The following is a 19,809-nucleotide window of genomic DNA, read 5'->3' as shown; positions in this document are numbered from 1 at the left end:
AACTTTGTTAATGTGTATTAATGGCATTGTGTTTATATAAAAAAAAGTCCATAATTTTCAGAGCTTTATACTGAAGTGTGTAGTGTAAAAGGACATTGATATCTTGGATTTGTTTTAAAGTGCTTCAGTAAAGATAAAAAGAATGCAAATGTGGCAAAATCCTTAAATTACTGAATCTGGGTGATAGGTTGGTTCATTGTGTCTATTTTTTGTGTGTGTTACAAAATTTCATTAAAAAAATTAGAAAACCAGGCAGTCATTTCTCTGTATAACTGGCAAGTTCACTTAACTATTCTGTGATTGTTTCAGTGTCTGTAAAATAGCAATCACAGACCTGTACCTCTGAAAAATGAAGTGTGGGAAATCAAAGGGGGAGACAAACCATGAGAGACTATGGACTCTGAGAAACAAACTGAGGGTTCTAGAGGGAAGGGGGGGATGGGTTAGCCTGGTGATGGGTATTAAAGAGGGCATGTACTGAATGGAGCACTGGGTGTTATACGCAAACAATGAATCATGGAACACTACATCAAAAACTAATGATGTAATGTATGGTGATTAACATAACATAATAAAAAAATAGCAATAATAATGGTACCTACCCTTATGGTTGTTTAATACTGTTGTTTCTCTGGGAAAACTAGTTTAGCGTTTTGTGGGTTGTTAAGAACACATCTACTCCTACATCAAAGACTAATGATGTAATGTTTGGTGATTAACATAATAAAATTTAAAAAATGCAAAAAAAAAAAAAAAAGAACACATCTACTCAGCTCTCTGCAGTCCTGGCAATATGCCTGGACTTTACCCAGGCCCATGACTGTTGTGATGACTCTAAGGAGGGGGATGGCTTCAGAAGGTGGGTCTAAGCTATGGAAGATCAGTCTCTTGCCTCAGGTGACTACCTTTCTTCTTAGCCTTGAATCAAAATTGTCCTTTTGAGGTTTCTAAGAGTGAGATTCTGATTCTTTTTTGAAGTAACTAGCAACATCTAAATAAAAGGTAGCTCAATTCTGCCCTTGTTTCTTCCCCTTTTCCTTGTCCACTGAAGAGATGTAATAGAAAAGTACACATGATGAATGTCTGGGTAGGAAAACAAATTTATCTGGGCTTACGGTTACAGGTGATGAGACCAGTGATTTGGGGCAAAGAATCCTTGTGCAGAGTACTACCTGCTTCTTCCTTTCCACTTAGTCCCATCATCTTGAGCCCATAACTCATATGAGGGCCAGACTTAAGCAAATTCAAAGAAGTAATGGGTTTATATGAAGCAGGAAGTGAGGGAGGAGAAAAGAGGGAAAGGAAAATTCCAAGTGACTGCAGTAAGGAAGACCAGGAAGTTTCTGGAGCAATTCAACAGACTGATCAAAATTTACATAAGGCCTATATGAACAGGGCACTGTTTGAAAGTACTTCGTGGTACAAGGAGCTAAACAGCAAAGATAAGCCATGTTTTCAGAAAGCAAACTGTTCAAACCCTAGGCATTTTCTTTAAAAAAAAAAATCATTAACACAAAAGGAAAACAAAACGAATAAAAATAGCCAATGGAAAAATATTTTTAGACATATTTAGGGACTAATTAAAAGGATGCTGTAATATTAAACAGTTATGTCTAATTTTTTATACTTACATTCTATTTCTAGAAGGCATCCGGATAAAAATACAGAATCAGACTACCCATCACTTTCACTGCTCCCACACTGGTCCACAGCACCATCATCCCTTGCCTGGATTACTGTAAAGGCCTCCTGACCCAGCCTGTTGCTTCTTCCCTTGTCCTGCTACAAACTATTCCCAACAGAACATCTGGAATGTTTTTTTTTTTTTTAATCCTTTAATTTGAGTAGACACACAATGTTACATTGATTTCTGGTGTACAAAATAGATTCAACTTCTCTATATATTATGCTAGGCTCACCACAACTGTAGCTACCATCTGTCAACATACAATGCTATTGCAATATCATGACTATATATTCCCTATGCTGTGCCTTTTATTCCCATGACTTATTCATTCCATAACTGGAAGCCTGTATATCCTGCTCCCCTTTACCCATCTTTTCATCCCTCCATTCCCCTTCCCTCTGGCAACCATCAGTTTGTTCTGTTAGAATGTTCCTTTTGAAATATTAGATCCTGTCACTCCTCGGTTCAAAACTTTTTCATGGCTCCTCATCTCAGAGTAAAAATCAAAGTCCTTACAAGAGCATAATAAAGGCCTACTGATTTCTACTTCATCTTCCTCTTTATGTGGTAGGCAGTGTTCTATATCCCAAGGCATTTCCTGCTATTTTACTCAAGCATGCCCCTGGTCAAAGTCCCACAGTAGAGCTTCTCCACTTACTGCTACTTACTCTAGGAATCTCTTCCCAGAGAGACACAGAAGGCTGCTCCCTCCCTTCTTTTCTCAAACAGGTTGTGTGCACTTATCTTTTCAACAACAGTTTCAATATACATAATTTTCATATACATATTTAAGTTGTATGTTTTGCAGCATGTATACTGTAAATAGGTATATTAAAATTCCACTGAAAAGAGTTATCTTTTTACTTTTTAACATAAAAATTTCCCTATGAATTAACCATCACAACTTTTGACAGCCTTTTATAAAAACTTATACATATACAGGCATACCTCTGAGACATTGTGGGTCTGGTTCTAGACCACCACAATAAAGCAAATATTATAATAAAGCCAAGTCAAAATGAATTTTTTGGTTTTCCAGTCAGGACATATACAAGTTATTTTTACACTATATTGTAAACTATCAAGTGTAAAATAGCATCATGTCTAAGTGTACATAACTTAATGAAAAAATATTTTATTGCTAAAAACCCATCATCTGAGCTTTCACCGATTTTTTTTTTTTTTTTTACTGGTGGAGGGTCTTACCTCCATGTTGATGACTGCTGACTGATCAGGATGGTGGCTGCTTAAGGATGGCGTGGATGTGGCAATTTCTTAAAATAAAACAATAAAGTTTGCCACATCAATTGACTCTTCCTTTCACAAATTATTTTTCTGTAGCACACAAGGCTGTCTGATAGCATTTTACCCACAATGGAGTCAATCCTCTCAAACCATCCTGCTGCTTTATCAACTAAGTTTATGTCATAGTCCAAATCTTTTGTCATTTCAATAATCATCATAGCATCTTCACCAGGAGTAGATTCCATTTCAAGAACCACTCTCTTTGCCCATCCATAAGAAGCAACTCCTCATTCATTAAAGTTTTATCATGAGATTGCAGCAAGTCAGTCATGTCTTCAGGCTCTACTTCTACTTCTAATTCTCTTATTATTTTTCCACCACATCAGCAGTTACTACCTCCACTGAAATCTTGAACCCCTCAAAATCATCCATGAGGACTGGAATCAAGTTCTTCCAAACTCCTCTGATGTTGGTATTTTTGACTTTTTCAAGTGAATTATTATTGTTCTTAATGACATCTAGAATGGCGATTCTTTTACAGAAGGTTTTTAATTTACTTTGTCCAGATTATCAGAGGAATCATAATTCATGACAGTGAATGCCTTACAATATGTATTTCTTGAATAATAATACTTGAAAGTCAAAATTACTCCTCAAGCCAAGGGCTACAGAATGGATGTTGTGCCAGCAGTCATGAAAACAACATTGAGGGGCATCTGGGTGGCTCAGTCATTAAGTGTCTGCCTTCGGCCCAGGTCATGAGCCCACATGGGGCTCCCTGCTCTGCGGGAGGCCTGCTTCTCCCTCTCCCACTCCCCTCTGCTTGTGTTCCCTCTCTCACTGTGTCTCTCTCTGTCAAATAAATAAATAAAATCTTTAAAAAAAAAGGAAAACATTGATTTTATTGTACAGTTCCATCAGAGCTCTTGGGTGAATGATGCATTGCCATAAGCTATAATATTTTAAAAGGATTTTTTTTTTTCTGAGCAGTAAGTAGGTCTAAACAGTGGGCTCAAAATATTCAGTAAACCATGTCGTAAACAGATGTGCTGTCATCCAGTCTTCGTTGTCCCATTTATAGAGCACAGGCAGAGTAGATTTAGCATAATTCTTAAGGATCCTATGATTTTGGGAATAGTCAATGAGCACTGTTTTCAACTTAAAGTCACCAGTTGCATTAGCTCCTAAGAGAGTCCACCTGTCTTTTGAAGCTTTGAAGCAAAGCACTGACTTCTCCTCCCTAGCTATGAAAAGTCCTAGATGGCATCTTCTTCCAACAGTAGGCTGTTTTGTCTATATTGAAAATCTGTTGCTTAGTGTAGCCATCTTCATTAATTATCTTAGCTAGATCTTCTGGATAACTTCCTACAGCTTCTGCATCAGCAATTGCTGCTTCACCTTGTATCTTGATTTTATGGAGACGACTTCTTTCCTTAACTTCTGCTAGCTTCAAACTTTTTTTCTGTAGCTGCCTCACCTCTTTCAGTCTTCACCGAGCTGAAGAGAGTTAGGGCCTTGCTCTGGATTAGGCTTTGGCTTAAGGGAATGTTGTGGCTGGTTTGATCATCTATCCAGACCACTAAAACTTTCTCCATATCAGCAATTAGGCTGTTCCACTTGTGTGTTCCCTGGGGTAGTACTTTATTATTTACTTATTTGAGAGAGAGAAAGAGACAGCAGGAGTTGAGGGAGAGGCAGACGCAGACTCCCCACTGAGCAGGGAGCCCAACGTGGGGCTCGATCCCAGGACCCCGGGATCATGACCTGAGCCGAAGCCAGACGCTTACCTGACTGAGCCACCCAGGTGCCCCAGCGCTCTTAATTTTCTTTAAGAAGGTTTCTTTTCACAGCTTGGCTATTTGGCACAAGAGGTCTAGCTTTTGGCCTATCTCGGCCTTTGACATACCTTCCTCACTAAGCTTAATCATTTTTAGCTTCTGATTTAAAGTGAGACACATGACTCTTCCTGTCACTTGAGGCCATTTCAAAGTTATTAATTGGCATATTTCAATATTGTGTCTCAGGGATTAAGAGAGGCCCAAGAAGGAAAGAAACAAGGGATGGCTGGTCATTGGAGCAGTCAGAACACAACACTTACTAAGTGTACTATCTTATGTGGAAATGGTTTGTGGCACCCCAAAATAATTACAGTAGTAACATCAAAGATCACTGACCACAGATCACCATAACAAACCTAATAATAATGAAAAGGCTTAAAATACTGTGGGAATTACCAAAATATGACAGAGACACAAAGTGAGCAAGTACTGTTGGAAAAATGGTGTCAACAGACTTGCTCCATGCAGGGTTGCCACAAAATGTCAATTGCAAAAACAAAAATAAAACAAAACAAAACAAAACAAAACAAAAAAAACCCACCTATCTGCCAAGTGCAATAAAGCAAAGCACAATAAAACAAGGTATGCCTGTGGTACTCATTGGGTTAGTTTGGGCAATTCTTTGAAAAAAAAAAAAAAAAAACTAACCACCTATAAGCCAAAGAAATATTCCTTAAGTTCTAACTACAGAAGGCTAAAGACCTTTCAGCTTTTTTTCTGGGATTCTTTTGGACTATTTAGTACAACCGGGACCTAAAAGTTTGATATCTTGGTCATAATGACCTTGTTCTCTCTTTCATGGTTCAGAATTGGGGAACTTTATCTGTGGCAGTAACTTTAGCATGTTTCCTTCTATTTCAGAGGATCCAAAATTATTATTATTTTAGATTTTTTATTTATTTGACACAGAGAGACCAAGTGAGAAAAGGAACACAAGCAGGGGGAGTGGGAGAGGGAGAAGCAGGTTTCCCGCTGAGCAGGAAGCCTGATGCGGGGCTCGATACCAGGACCCTGGAATCATGACCTGAGCTGAAGGCAGACGCTTAACAACTGGGCCACCCAGGCACCCCCCAAATTATTTTTTTGATGTAATAAATAGTATCAGTGGAAAAATGCAAAACACAGCCACCCTGAATTAAAGTTAGTACAGCCAAGTCTAATTACCTATGGAAAAATTATACATGAAAACTTGCTACTTTAAAAGAATGTTCTTAAAAAGGTTAAAACCTTTCCCAATGCGGTAAAGGAGCTCATAAAACGTAATGTTTTCATTTTCTAAACAGATAGAAGCTAAAATAATCTACATCATTGCAAGAAATTCTTCCAGGTCAATTCCATTCTTAGTCCATGTTCAATACCAAGTATATTTACATCCACATAACACTTTTTATAACATATTTCTTCCTCTCACAAATGCTAATGAATGACCACAGCCAAATGAAACAAACAAAAACAAACACTTTAAAGAAATATTGTTCAGGGACGCCTGGGTGGCTCAGTTGGTTAAGCGACTGCCTTCGTCTTGGGTCATGATCCTGGAGTCCCGGGATGGAGTCTCGCATTGGGCTCCCTGCTCAGCAGGGAGTCTGCTTCTCCCTCTGACCCTCCCCTCTCTCATGTGCGTTCTCTCTCACTCATTCTCTCTTAAATAAATAAAATCTTAAAAAAAATAAAAAAAAATTAAAAATTAAAAAAAAATATTATCCAATAGAACTCTCTGCCATGATGGCAATACTCTGTTCATGCTGTCTAATAATGGTAGCCACTAGCCACATATAGCTATTGAGCACTTGAAATGTGGCTAGTAGGACTAATCTTTAATTTTACTTAAGAAATTAAAAATTCAAAAGCTACATGTGACTAGTGGCTACCAAACTGTACAGCACAATTTTAGGGACCAGATATAAGTCATCAGCCTCTCATAGTATTCCTTTATTAGTTTTATTAAGATCTGGTAGCTAAAAGCAATCTCCTAGCATTTGGTTTACAATTCACTTACTCAGTTACCTTCTGAGAATTACCATCATCCTCCAATCCCAGATATTACACAAAAAAAGTTTAAATATGACATTTAAAATTGTTATTGAACATGCTATTAAAATATCATTTTAACAATATAAAATAGACAAGAAAACTGAGTGCTTCTTAGAGTAATGATGGGAAAATATTTGATTCTCCCTTTTCTCTACATCCAAGTAGCACATCCTCTTGTCTCTACTTCCAAAATATATTCCAAATCTATCCACTTTTCTTCATCTCCACTGTCTCCACCATACTCTAAGCTACCATCATTTCTGTCTAGATTATTGCAAGTTTCCCAAGTTTCCCTGTGTCCTCTCTTCTTCCCTCTTATAATTCATTCATTACACAGCAACCAGAGTGTCTTAAAATGCACATTAGATCACATTACTCTTGCCCTTAAATATTTTTTAGTGATTTCTTTTATTCTTAGAATGTAGCTCAAACTTCATTCCACAAGCCCACATAACCAATCCCATTCGTTCCTCCTTCTACATCTCAGAAAGCATCATGACACCCCTCCCATTTTCATTCTCATGGTCCTGCCATACTTTCTTTCCTATTGCTCCAACAGGGCAAAAATTTGGCCCGAGGCCTTGGTGCTTAGTGTTTTTTTTTCCCCCCTGCTTAAAATGCTATTTGCTCAGATCTTCAGATGGGTGACTTGTGTCATTCACATTGCAGCTCAAATGTCCTTTTCAGACATGTTTTCCCTTGCTACTCTATTGTTGCCACCTAGTCACTATTACGTAGTCCTCTTTTATTTTCACAACTGAAATAACCTCTCATTTATTTACTTGTTTCTTTCTTTCCCCTCTAGAATGCTGACTCCATGAGAAAGGGAAGTTTGTCTTCACTGTTTGGCACATAGTAGGCTCTCAATATTTGGAGGAAAAAAACCCCAGATTTTTTGATAACTATCATTTTAGGCCCTAAATAAATTGATCAATTTGGGTGAGCTCTTTCAAGGCTGCCTCAGAACTAACACATTAAAATGGAAATAATTTAATCACTTCACTCAAAAGCTACTTCACAGCTTCATTTAACACAGAAAAAATAATATTTTACTTTAACAATCTTTTGCTGAGTTTTATTTCATATCCTCCAACTATCAGTTCTCAGTCATTGTAAGAATGTACCTATGGACTAGAGAGAACCCTAATTCTTCTCAGCAGCCCTCCCAGGTTGTTAGTTTCTTTAACAGGTTAGAATCTCCTCCTTTCTCAAAGACCTCTGGAACCACTTTATACTGTCAGTTTTAAGGTAAGCAGTCTTTTGGATATGCATCATCTCACCTTTCCTCTCTATGGGCAATCACCTCTTGGACAGTATACACTGGTCAGAGTCCCAATATACTTTATTTTTTTAAAAAGATTTTATTTACTTATTTGACAGAGAGAGAGACAGCGAGCACGCATGAGCAGGGGGGTTGGTGGGGGGAGAAGCAGACTACCCGTTCAGCAGGGAGCCCCACATGGCGCTCGATCCCAGGACCCTGGGATCATGACCTGAGCTGAAGGCAGCTGCTTAACTGACTGAGCCACCCAGGCGCCCCAGAGTCCTAATATATTTTAATATTTATTCTGCAAATGGGCTTTTTACACAAATAATAAAAGCTCTCATAAAAAAGATGCTATTATTACATGTATTTACTACATTATGAGAGGGGAAAATATTTCAAGAAAAATAAGGCTGAGGGTTGCTGAACACAACACCTTTAAGGCATTTCCTACCATGGTAGATAATAATATGAAATGTCCAAAGAATTTTTAAACTATTTTAAGATGCATTTTTAAATGGCCTTATCTGTTTTTGGATCTTGGTAAACTGATGTTGAGAAAATAATACAAAGGTAAGGCTTTTCTTCATTGCACATGCCAATCAACAAAACCAAACCTAAGAATTATTCATAGAACTACTACTGAGAGATTATGTAAGCCAGCACAGCCATGAAATGGTCAATGTACATATATGTAGTTGGGAGTTGTAGCCCCGATTTTTAACAAGAGAATCTCCCCCGTACAAAATCTCTATGGCCTACTGCAATATTTATCTTTAATAAAAGTACTGCCCCCAATTTAGAATTTCATCCAACAAAGCTCAATGTAAAATACTTATACAGTCCAGAAAAGCATAAACTGGATGATGACAATATACCCATGCCTGCTGTTTAAAAATAAGTAGTTTTAGGGACGCCTGGGTGGCTCAGTCAGTTAAGTGTCTGCTTTCGGCTCAGATCATGATCCCAGGGTCCTGGGAAAGAGCCCCACATCGGGCTCCTTGCTTAGCAGGGGGCCTGTTTCTCCCTCTGCCTGCTGCTCCCCCTGCCTTATTCTCTCTCTGACAAATAAATAAAATCTTTTTAAAAAAACTAAGTATTTTTAGTAATTGAGTCTACTAGCTATTATAAATCTTATTGTCCAGGAACTCATTTTTCCTAAGCAGTCAAATACAGCATTTCAATAGGCAGTACTCAACAACCAGATTAAATCCTAAAAATGAATATCTACATGTGTTGTTTTGAACTTTTAAGAACAATTTCTTACGGAACAACTGCAGAAGAAATTCAGCCTATTTAACTTATAATACAGTTGAATGAGAAATACCTACTGCATTTTTTTCTTACTTTCTGTTTCTTACAATACTGGCAGATATTGTAGACTCCCGTAGGGAAGGGAACTCTGAAACCTAGAGGACTGTGTTTTGCCCTTTGAGAGGCATTTCTGCACCTCTTTGATCTTTAGTTGTTCCTAACATCTAAGATATCTGTAAAGAGGCTACATTCACTCTGAGAGTACACGTGCATATGAAACCCAGGAATCAAGCAAAAACTAAAATGTACCCTTAAAAAGTTCCCACAATCCAAGGTTATAGTTTTAGTTCTTTTTCTGGGGGACATGAAAATATCTGGAACACAAGAAAATAAGTCTGAGTTGTACAGATTATATAAAGGAATTCACCACAAAGCCTGGAAGCATCAGGCTTGTGAACTGGTAGGTTTCATACCCCCTTTAGTACTTATAAAAATGGGAGAAATCAAGACCCAAAACTACTGTAAATTTAGCTTGGAAGTGTAAAGAACAGTATCAAATGTTCATTTTTCTCATTAGTTATTAAATTTAACGGTTTTGGAAAACCCAAAAATCACTACATGAAATTGTTTTCTTCTTCACTGAACCTGAGCCTGTAGTTTAAGTGTTTACAGAAGGAAATAAGTATAGGCTTTAACAAAATTACCAAATAAACAACTTGATCTAAAACATTTCAAATTTGTTAAAGTTGAGAGAAAACTAGTCCCATTTATGCTTTTAACATTCATGTTAGCACTTTCAATATTACTAGAATATCTCAAGACATTTTCAAAAATAAAGGTTAAATTAACTTATTTCCAGACATATAAAGATATTTTATTTTAAAAAACCCTTTGAAGTATCACTAGTACAGATTAATACATGTAATAATACTATATTTTAATTTCAGACACACACAATGAATGTGCTACCAAAGCAGCACAACACACAGTACCACCCCTACTGTAAATGACAAGAAAACCTTAAAATCAGAGATGACAGTGTGCCGTATTTGTATAGAAGTGATAGCTGACCCAAATGGGCAGGCATAAGGTGGCATTAGAGACAGGTAGGTTGGGATGCTAATAAAACTCGTAGGTACATTTTGGTCATTTATACCTCAACAAAGCTGAAAAGAAAGTGGTAGGGGTAAGGAGAGGAGAAAGAGAAGAATTAAACAACAAAGGAAAGAGGTGATACACCACTATTTTGCCTATATAACGTTATCTATCCAACCAACCAACCAGTTATTAAGACACTTAAAAGGAACTAGGCACTCTGTAAGGCTTGTTCGTACTTGGACCAAAGGCAAGCTTTTTTTTTTTTGGATGGTTGCTCAGAAGTGCCATCTGATCTCAGAACAGAAAAATCTAATTAGTACTCACTGAATTCACTCCCACTCTTGGTCTCATCAGTAGTTTAAGCGCTCAGTGACTCTGAATCTTTAAAACTCTGGATCATTTGGTCCTCTAGTCATACATTCAACTCTGAGAGTCTCAAATTTACAGCTTCAAACCGCCTCTTTTGCTACATACAACCAAAGTAAGAAAATGGAAGGGCTTGGTGTGAAAAGCTGGGGAAATACACAGGCCACTGGAATGATGGAGCCAGGCTCCAGGTACAAGTTGGAGCTACATGCTTATCTCCCACTCTTTTGATTCAGATCCAGAAATTATATTAAATCAGTACCTTCTCTCAACCCTGTTCAATATAATGCATGATGTTAAACACAATGTATTTATTGCAAAAGGAAGGACACTGCTCTTGTAGAAAAATAATGCTGTATGACAATGTGTACATCACTTGTGTCAGTTTCTTTTCTATAAAATAGGGATAATAGCTGCCTTGCCTAACTCCCAGGGTCACTGAAAGGATCAAATAAGATGGTGTACTTGTAAGCTGCTAAACTATTATTACCAGGTAAGTTGCTCCTTTTAGAACTTGTGAAATTTTTTCCGACTCACAGTTTAATTGTAAGGTTATTTAGAACATCCAGATGCAAAAACTTAAATTAATAGGATTTTGGAGAGGACGACAAATAAAGGAAAATGCTTTTAAAGATAATAGGTCAGAACATAGGAAGTTAGTCCCAGATTTACAATAAAGTCCTGATGCAAAACCAGGACATTTACATGCTTATTCTTTGCAGACATTGGGCAGTTCCCCTAGCACACACAAACACTAAGCTGTACTGTGCTACTTTTAGGTGAATCACTGGGGACAAGTTGAGTCTAGAGGTGCAAGGGGAGGGACTTCCAACCCTGATGATCAGGCTCTTCCCCCATCCCTTTAACAAACACTCCTCCTACTCTTTGTGCCTGGCCCAGTTAATGAAAACTATTCCTGGTAAGAAAATGGCTGTCAGAGATTTCTTTTAGGGAGAGTCTTGTAACTGTGAGACACTAGCAGCATACCTACTTCTTCCCCCACCACGAACTATTTTGAATGGACAGGTTCAGAGTCAGAAAAACCAGATTATGTTTTGTTTTCTCTCAAGACTCACAGGCCTCACCCCCACAAGCTTCAGCTCTCCCATTTGTAAAATGAAGAATGACGGCGCCTGTCAGCTTCATCCCAGGGCCACAGAGAGGATGAATGAGACAGTGCTTGAAAGGCGCCAGGAGAGGTGTCTGACAAACATCAAGTCCATCACTGTTTATAAAGTATTATGATGAGTCCCGTTATGCCCTCCCGCCTCAAGTAAATCGCCGAGTTGGAACTGACACCCGCAGTCACTGAAGAAAGCAACGCTAAATCCGGCCGGGCGTATCCGCACTGAATCTATTTCGGGGTGAGAGGTGGGAAGCGCCAAGGGGCCCAGGGAGAAGGGGAGAGGGGAAAGGAGGATGGATGGAAGGTCCATGATGAGCCTACCTGTTGTTCCGGATGCTGACCAGCACGCACAGCACCAGCTCCAAGTAGGTGCGCAGCACTTCCAGCCAACGGGTTGAGAGCTGCAGGGCCTCGACTTCTTCCCCGCCAGTCCCGGTGTCCGCGCCGCTTCCATCGCCCGGGCCGCCGCCACCGCTCAGGTAATTCTCGGCGGCGAATTCAACACGCAGCTCCCGCACGAACCAGCCGCACTTGCGCATGAGGAATTCGAGCCGAGGCTGCTCCGCAGGGGAGACGCGGAGGCAGATGCGGAGCTGGGGCCAGAGAGCAGGGTAGAAGAGGCACTCGCGCCAGTGCGAGCAGGAAGCTGAGGCCCGCAGCCGGTCCGGCGCCGGCAGGAAGGAAAAGATGTGCACGATCAGCTCGCTGGGCAGCGACGCGGCGCCTGCCGCCTGTCCGCACAGAGCCATCCGGCCCCGCCGCCGGCTGCCAGCCCCCGGCCGCCCCCGCAGTCCCCGGAGCAGCCCCCGCAGCCGTCGCAGCTGCTGCCGCCGCAGCCGCTGCCGCCGCCACCACGCCACCCGGGCGGCCCCGGCTCGGGTTCGAGCTCCCGGCGGTCGGGGCTGCGGCACTGACAAGAACAACAACATCAATGACAAGGAAGAAGGGGGCGGAACCGTCGTGGGTCTTGGCGGAACCAAGTGCAGCAGAAGTTGCCGAGAGGGGGGAAGGTCTCTGAGGGTGTGGCTTCTAGATAGCCAGCTTCTGGCCCCTTAACCTGTACTCACGCGAGTCCAAGGCCTACACCCTCAGTAACTTCAAAATCCTCGCTTGTAATGTTTAGGGCCCAGGAAGCGGAGGGACTTATCGTAAAGAAACGGCAGACCTCCCCGCGCTTGGAGGCGGAGGCAGAGCAGTGGTAGACGCTGAGTTTGACGTCACCGGTGGTGGGAGGAGCCCTGCGAGGAGGAGCACGACTTCCGGAAGAGGGGAGCGCCTGGTTGCCGGTAGGGAAGGGAGACGCGGCACGTGACTTTTGACGCACGCAGGCCGGCGGGGCGGGGCGGGGCGGGAAGCGCGGTTAGTGCCGGCGCTAGGCGGTTCGTCCCATCTAGTGGCTGCTGAGTCCCATCAAGTGTGTAAGTCAGTTAGTTAATTTGGACGTTCAGGCGGTGGCATTGGGGGAACTTGGGTCAGTGCGAGGGGTCTCGCAGTTTCTCAGTTGCTGGGCCGAGGACTCAGAGCCAAAATGTCAGCATGCACGGGGTTTCTGGGCGGACCCACCCGCCCAGGGTACTGTTAAGAGTTCGTGAGAGACAGAGAGAGCCACTAAGGAGAGGGAGCGGGCGGACTCGCGGGCTAATTCGGACGGGCTGTGTCGGTAGAGGAGAAGCGCGGTGCGGGGCGGCGGCGAGCACAGACCGAGGCCGCAGGTGGAAGTTCATCACTGGTCCGACAGTGCAAATAACCTCTGCGCACACCCGGTCTGTGGGGAAGGTGTGAGGACAGCGCCACCCGTTGGATTTTGAGGGAGAGAGGGAAGAAAAGGCAAATGAGTTCGATCTCTGGTCGATCATCAGCCTCTTCTCCGGGATTTGAGGGAAGTTCTGAGTTCCCGGTTCTGAGATTTAAAGGCTCTTAGTTGAAAAGAAGCTGATGGTTATGGTAAAGGTTTTCTTTAGTTTGGCGCCCGTAATTTCAGGGAAGGATTTTTAAAAGTGTCCCTTGATCACAACTTGGGAAGTAGTTTACTGGTTGTAAAAAGCGGTGAAGTCCGAAAGGAATAAGTGATTTTTATGTAATAATTGAGGATTGCTTTAGTGAGGCTGCCGCTCCAGAGCCTTCACTATGATCTTGGAACAGCCTTGTTCTCTTAGTAAACACCAAGAAACTGTTCTAAATATTTTTAGCTCTTTGAGGGCAAAACTCTCCATTCATTCTGCTTTGATGGCTTTTGGTGCCTTGCACGTACCATGTTGCCAACGATATAGTGTTGTTGTTATCTGTGAGTTCTCATCAGCTAAGTACCTGTAAGAAAAAAAGCTATCATTCTGGTAGATCACTTCTCTGAACCTCTGTCTGCAAGTGTTCTTTCAATGTAATTACTATTATATCTTAATGAATAACGAGTACTTACGGCAACAGCAGTGAATTAGGAAGTTGAGACTTGGATTTTAATTTTTTATTTCTTAAACTCATTGACGTATTTTGAAGTGAACCACTGACCTCTAGATATTCCATTTCTAAGTTCTTCAGTATGCATCTCCATAAAAGCATATTTAACTATATAACAAAAATATTATCACACTTTAAATAACATCTTAATGTTATCTAATATTCTAATATCTAATATTGTAAGTCTTCATGTTTATCCATTTATCTCCCAAATGACCTTTACAGCTGTTTTATCCAAACCAGAATCCAGTTAAAGACCACACTTGTTTTTGTTTATGTATTTCAAGTCTGTTAATCTAGAATAGTCACCCCCCCAACACATTTTTTCCCCTTTGATTAGCTAGAGAGGAGACATTATCCAGTAAAATATCTCCCCTTCTATAATTTTTTGACTATTTTTGACTATAAATTTTTGACTATTTTCTCTTGGTGTTTAGCTTACCTCTCTAGTCCTTGAATTTCTAATAAACCTGGACATTAATGCTAATGGCTTGATTAAGTTGGTGACATCTTGATCTCCCCCCTAAATTTATGCTTTGTTTTTCTCCTTAAAGTAATCTGTAACGTGTTATTTGGCTTTCTAAAAATGTCTAACTCCCCTATTAACCATTCACTTAATGCCCTTAATAATAATTGATAATTCTTGCCTGAATCATAATTTTATTAGGGGTTGCAAAATGATAGTTTCTAATTCTTTCATTTCATCTATATTTATTAATTTGCATTCTGGGTAGAGGCTTTCTTTCATAAACTGGCAACATGTAGTTACTCCAAAATACAGCTTCTGTTGGAAAGTTAGAAAAAAAATGTTTAGATGTTTTTCTTTATTACCAATTTTGAAAGTAAGTTTTAGGGCCTCAAAGAGTGACAAATGAGTTTTTCTAGCTTTTATTTATTTTTTTAATATCATGTACTCATTGATTTTTGGTATATTTTAATTAGTTATTATTTTAAAAAATATTTTGTCTATTTATTTAAAGAGAGTGGAAGCAGGGGGACGGGCTGAAGGAGAGGGAAAGAGTCTCAAGCTGACTCCGTGCTAAGTGCAGAGCTGGTGGAGGGGCTTGATCTCAACCCTGAGATCAGATGGACCTGAGCCAACATCAAGAGTCAGAAGCTTAATCCGATGATCCACCCAGGTGCCCGTAGTTATTTTTGAGTCTCAAATTTGATGCTTCTAGAGTGCCTCTCAAAGAATTCTGTGTGATTATTACTATAATAAAAAAATTCCTTGAGCATTTTTAATAGATGTTACACTGGACTGGGTTGGAAAATGAGGCTAGATTTTGATCTTTTTTGCTTTTGCTATGATCTAGCTAGGTGACATTTAAACAATTTGCTTAACCTCTTTGGTCCTCATTTTCTCCATCTGTACAAATAGAGTTTTGACAATGTTCCCTGCAGCTCTGATATTCTCTGACCTAAGAAGACAGAACTTATTTAGACATATTTTACATATAAAATTCACCCATTTCAAGTATACAAGTCAGTGATTTTTAGTAATTTTACCAAATGGTGCAGCCATCACTGTAAATCAGTTTAAGATCATTTTAATCCCTTTAATAAGATACCTCATGCCCATTTATAGCTAATTCCCACTCCTCAGACAGCCACTAATGCACTTTGTCTCTATAAATTTGCTTTTTCTGAACATTTCATATTGATAGAATCATACAATATATGATTTGTGTCTTCTTTCACTTAGCATGACGTTTTTGAGGTTCACTCATGATGTAGCATGTGTCATGAATCCGTTCCTTTTATTGCTGAATAGTATTCCATTTTATGGATTTTTTTTTTAATCTACCCATTCACCACTTGATGGATATTTAGTTCCCAGATTTCAGCTATTATGAATAACGTTTCTGTGAACATTCATGTGCTAGTCTTTTTGTGGACATGTGTTTTCATTTCTCTTGGGTAGATACCTAGGAAAGTGTATGGTAGGTTATATGGTAGTTCTGTGTATAACTTTTTGAGACATTGTCAAACTGTTTTCCAAAGTGGCTGTATCATTTTTCTTCCCAGAAGCAATATAATGAGGATTTCCAGGCTCTGACTTTTTGAAGATCTTGAGATATCCTCTGATTGATTTGAGATTATTTTTCCTTATTCTTAGCATTTTGCTAGAAACAAACTGCATTTTTCTTGGATACCATTAATACTTTTTAATTATTAGGAATTGTTCCTAAGGGAAATAAAAATATATCAATTTGCTATAAAATAAATCAGCTTCTCAGTGTTTTTTTTTAAATTTTTTACTTTCATGTTATGTGAAGAATGGTTGTAATAGTATTATTAATGAAAATAAGCTAAGACATGAATTAATGATATGGTTTTTGGCCTTAGTTACCATAATAAAACCAAAAATTCCAATGATGGGATACAACTTGTTTATTAAGCCAACATCTTTAACATTAATCAAATATTTATTGAGTATGTGTATTCTTAGCATGTTAATTTAACGAGTTAGACTATTTCTCTTGACATATATACTAAAGTATAAACTTTATGATAAACCAACAAAATTGACTTCTGAACAGCAGAATGAAATTGCATTTTGTGAAGTTATAATGTCTGAACTAGGATTCAAAGTGTGGGAGGAAGTACTGATGTTATAAAGCTCATAAATACTCAGTAGTACTAAGCTCCTTGTTCCAAAAGTGGCATATTGTCACTATAGCAACTACCCATACTTATTTGGATCTGAAACCCAGGCAACGAATGGTGGATAAGACTATAACATCAAGATAGATGTATGCCCTGGTGGGTTAATGTGGTCTGATCTGTTGTTGGACAAGTGTTTGTTCCATTTTTCTTATATTTATTATGATTGATTCAAGTTTTATGAAGTTATCTTAATTTGTATTAATGTGGGTTTTTTTGGAGAGAAATTAAACATTTAGTATTCTTATATTCTTCCTTTTCTAACATGCCAAGCTTGGTGCTTTTTCTTGTTAGGTTATTAGGATATTAAATATATTTGTACTGTAGCCTTTTCTCCATTATTGTTTGGCAAGTTGTCAAACAGTAGTTATAAAAATATAACTTTTATTATGCTGAATCATTTGCAATATTATAGCAGAAAAAACCCATGACAGATTTTATTTTAGCTACATCATGAAAAGATGCTTAAGACTACCAATAAATGTGAAAATTGCCTAAATGCAAACATCTTTTGAAAAAATGTTTTTTTCTGAACAAGGTTTGGGTTTCAGATACTGTTGGCAAATAGAGATGACATAACTTCCTCCCAATTATCTCTTTTTTATTTTTTTTATTTATTTATTTGACTGAGAGAGACACAGCGAGAGAGGGAACGCAAGCAGGGAGAGTGGGAGAGGGAGAAGCAGGCTTCCCGCAGAGCAGGGAGCCCGATGGGGGCTCGATCCCCGGACCCTGGGATCATGACCTGAGCCGAAGGCAGACGCTTAACGACTGAGCCATCGAGCCACCCAGCCCCCCCTCCCAATTATCTCTTAGCATGCATCCATAAATTTACTTAGAGGCACAGGAGCCTCCTGGGAAAATAGAATTGGGAACCAGATTCCTTTCTCTCCACCCTTGTCAGATGGATTGGAATGGTTCCTAGTGAGGTCATATTACAGGAAAAAGAAGTGAAGGACTGAAGGGAATTTATCTTTAGGGTAGGGAAAGTGGGCCCTAGTGAGCTGGCTGCAGGACAAAGGATCGGTTTTCTTCCCCCCTGGGTGCACCGTGTTGCTGATATCAGAACTGATTCTAACCAGGCCACTCACAAATTTGTTGTGCAAGTTTGTGAATTGGAAAATCTGTTTCTAAAAGAGACAGGCAGTGAGAGAAGAATTGGGTCCTGAGCAATGTGATAGTGAGTGGGGAGGACTGTAACTTACCAGAGGATGCTTCCCCCACTGGGAAAGTTCAGAGTTTCTAGATTTTCAGAAGACACTAAAATACTAATTTTTTTTTTTAAAAAGATGAAATGTCCTGATTGCTAGCTCATTCACATTAGAAATATTCTGTGGGCTACACAAAACCAGATTACCTGTAGGATACCAGGTTACAGCTTCTTTACCTAAGAGCTCTCATAAATGTGGCCTGGAGTCACTTTGTGTTCTAAGAGCAGGCCTACTAGCTAATTCCTGTGCTTTAAGTCCACTTCCAGAGCTGGGTTTTTTTTTTTTTTTTTTATTCTTACCTTTAGAATTTAAAGGAAAAAAAAAGTTTAGTGTGTTTATTTTATAGCATTATTGATTTCTTGCCTTTATGCTACAGGATGGGTGTTTTAATGAGGTACCTTGTGTTGCTAAAAATATATTAGAAACTAAGTATTGCTGTTTTTGATGCAGTTGATTCAACCAATAGAGTTCCTTAACTTCTTGTTAAAATTAGTAACTGGCTGATTTTAATTATTTTAGTTGGAGTTGTACAGCTTACATTGTAGTATCCCACAATGGGGTACATAGGACTATTACTCAAGGGGCACTGTCTCTAAGTAATCATTTTAATTGGGTTCCTTTGGTTGCTTGTTTTCTACTTTCCTTTTGTTGTATGTATAATACATTCTTCAGTGGATTGTATTTGTGCCAATTCCTTATATTGTGGGTAGTGGCATATCACGTATTAAATTTTATAAGTAACTTTTTTTCAAATTAAGAATTTTTAAAAGCCACAATGATATCAAATTTCTAAATATAAAAATTTGTCAGCTCTTAACTGTATTCTTTAGGAATATGAACTACTTCTTTGCTTATGTTGAATATTAATAGGGGAGGGGTGGGGTGAAGAGAACTCATTCTTTTATACCACAAAGAAAATACAATAAGTTTTCCATTCAGTTGAAGGATACAGTTTCTTCCATGGTATTTACTTTATATACAGGAAGATTTTAACATCTCTAAAATCTAGCCTTTAAGCAAGAAGTTTCTAGTAGAAAATTCATAATTTTTTTTCTTAACTGAAGTAATACATGGACATGCTAACAACAACAACAAAATACTTTTGATGAAAAACGACAGTTTCTCATTCCTTGTCTGCCGCTGTGGCCTACTCCCAGAAACAAACATTTTAAACTATTTGGGTATTTTGTTCTTTAGGTAATTTTTTAAATTTTTTTTCTTTAGGTAATTTTAAGTTACATGCTTTTCCTGCATTCCTTGATTGATTAACTTTAAATATCATCTATCTACTCCCTTTTATAAAAGATGAAGACTTAGTTCAATTAATTACTCCCCCATCTTTCCTAATCTTCCTACTAATATCTGGATAGTTAATTATGAGTTTAGTTTTTCTCTTGGTTCTTAGATTAATCAGCTTTTGCTGCACAACATCACAGTCTTTTGTATACAGGAGGGTAGATTATGGCAGATTAGATAACTGTTCAGCAGTTACTCCTCTCTCATCCACTGTCATGGGAAGAGTATAATTTCCCCCATACCCCTTTTAATGATTTTAGGCTTGGTCT

General features: G+C 39.0%; 1 protein-coding gene and 1 long non-coding RNA gene across 3 annotated transcripts in view; one reads left to right on the top strand and one right to left on the bottom strand.

Moving 5' to 3' along the window:
* The window catches only part of FBXO33 (F-box protein 33), a 33,686-nt gene extending 20,637 nt beyond the window's left edge, over positions 1-13,049 (bottom strand). The window contains exon 1 of one of the 2 annotated variants that reach the window (XM_027571987.1): positions 12,234-13,049. In XM_027571987.1, coding sequence (XP_027427788.1) covers positions 12,234-12,841 — 608 coding nt within the window. In that variant the 5' untranslated portion in view covers positions 12,842-13,049. The remainder of the gene's footprint in view (positions 1-12,233) is intronic. The other variant, XM_027571985.1, reaches the window with a different exon arrangement.
* A 193-nt stretch (positions 13,050-13,242) lies between these two features.
* Positions 13,243-19,809, top strand: part of LOC113910413 — a 32,690-nt gene continuing 26,123 nt past the window's right edge. The window contains exon 1 of the long non-coding RNA XR_003516031.1: positions 13,243-13,330. This is a non-coding gene — a long non-coding RNA (uncharacterized LOC113910413). The remainder of the gene's footprint in view (positions 13,331-19,809) is intronic.

Source organism: Zalophus californianus, chromosome 6, assembly GCF_009762305.2.
Source record: "Zalophus californianus isolate mZalCal1 chromosome 6, mZalCal1.pri.v2, whole genome shotgun sequence".
In the NCBI taxonomy this organism is placed as follows: Eukaryota; Metazoa; Chordata; class Mammalia; order Carnivora; family Otariidae; genus Zalophus; species Zalophus californianus.
This window is presented reverse-complemented; position numbering and strand designations above follow the sequence as displayed.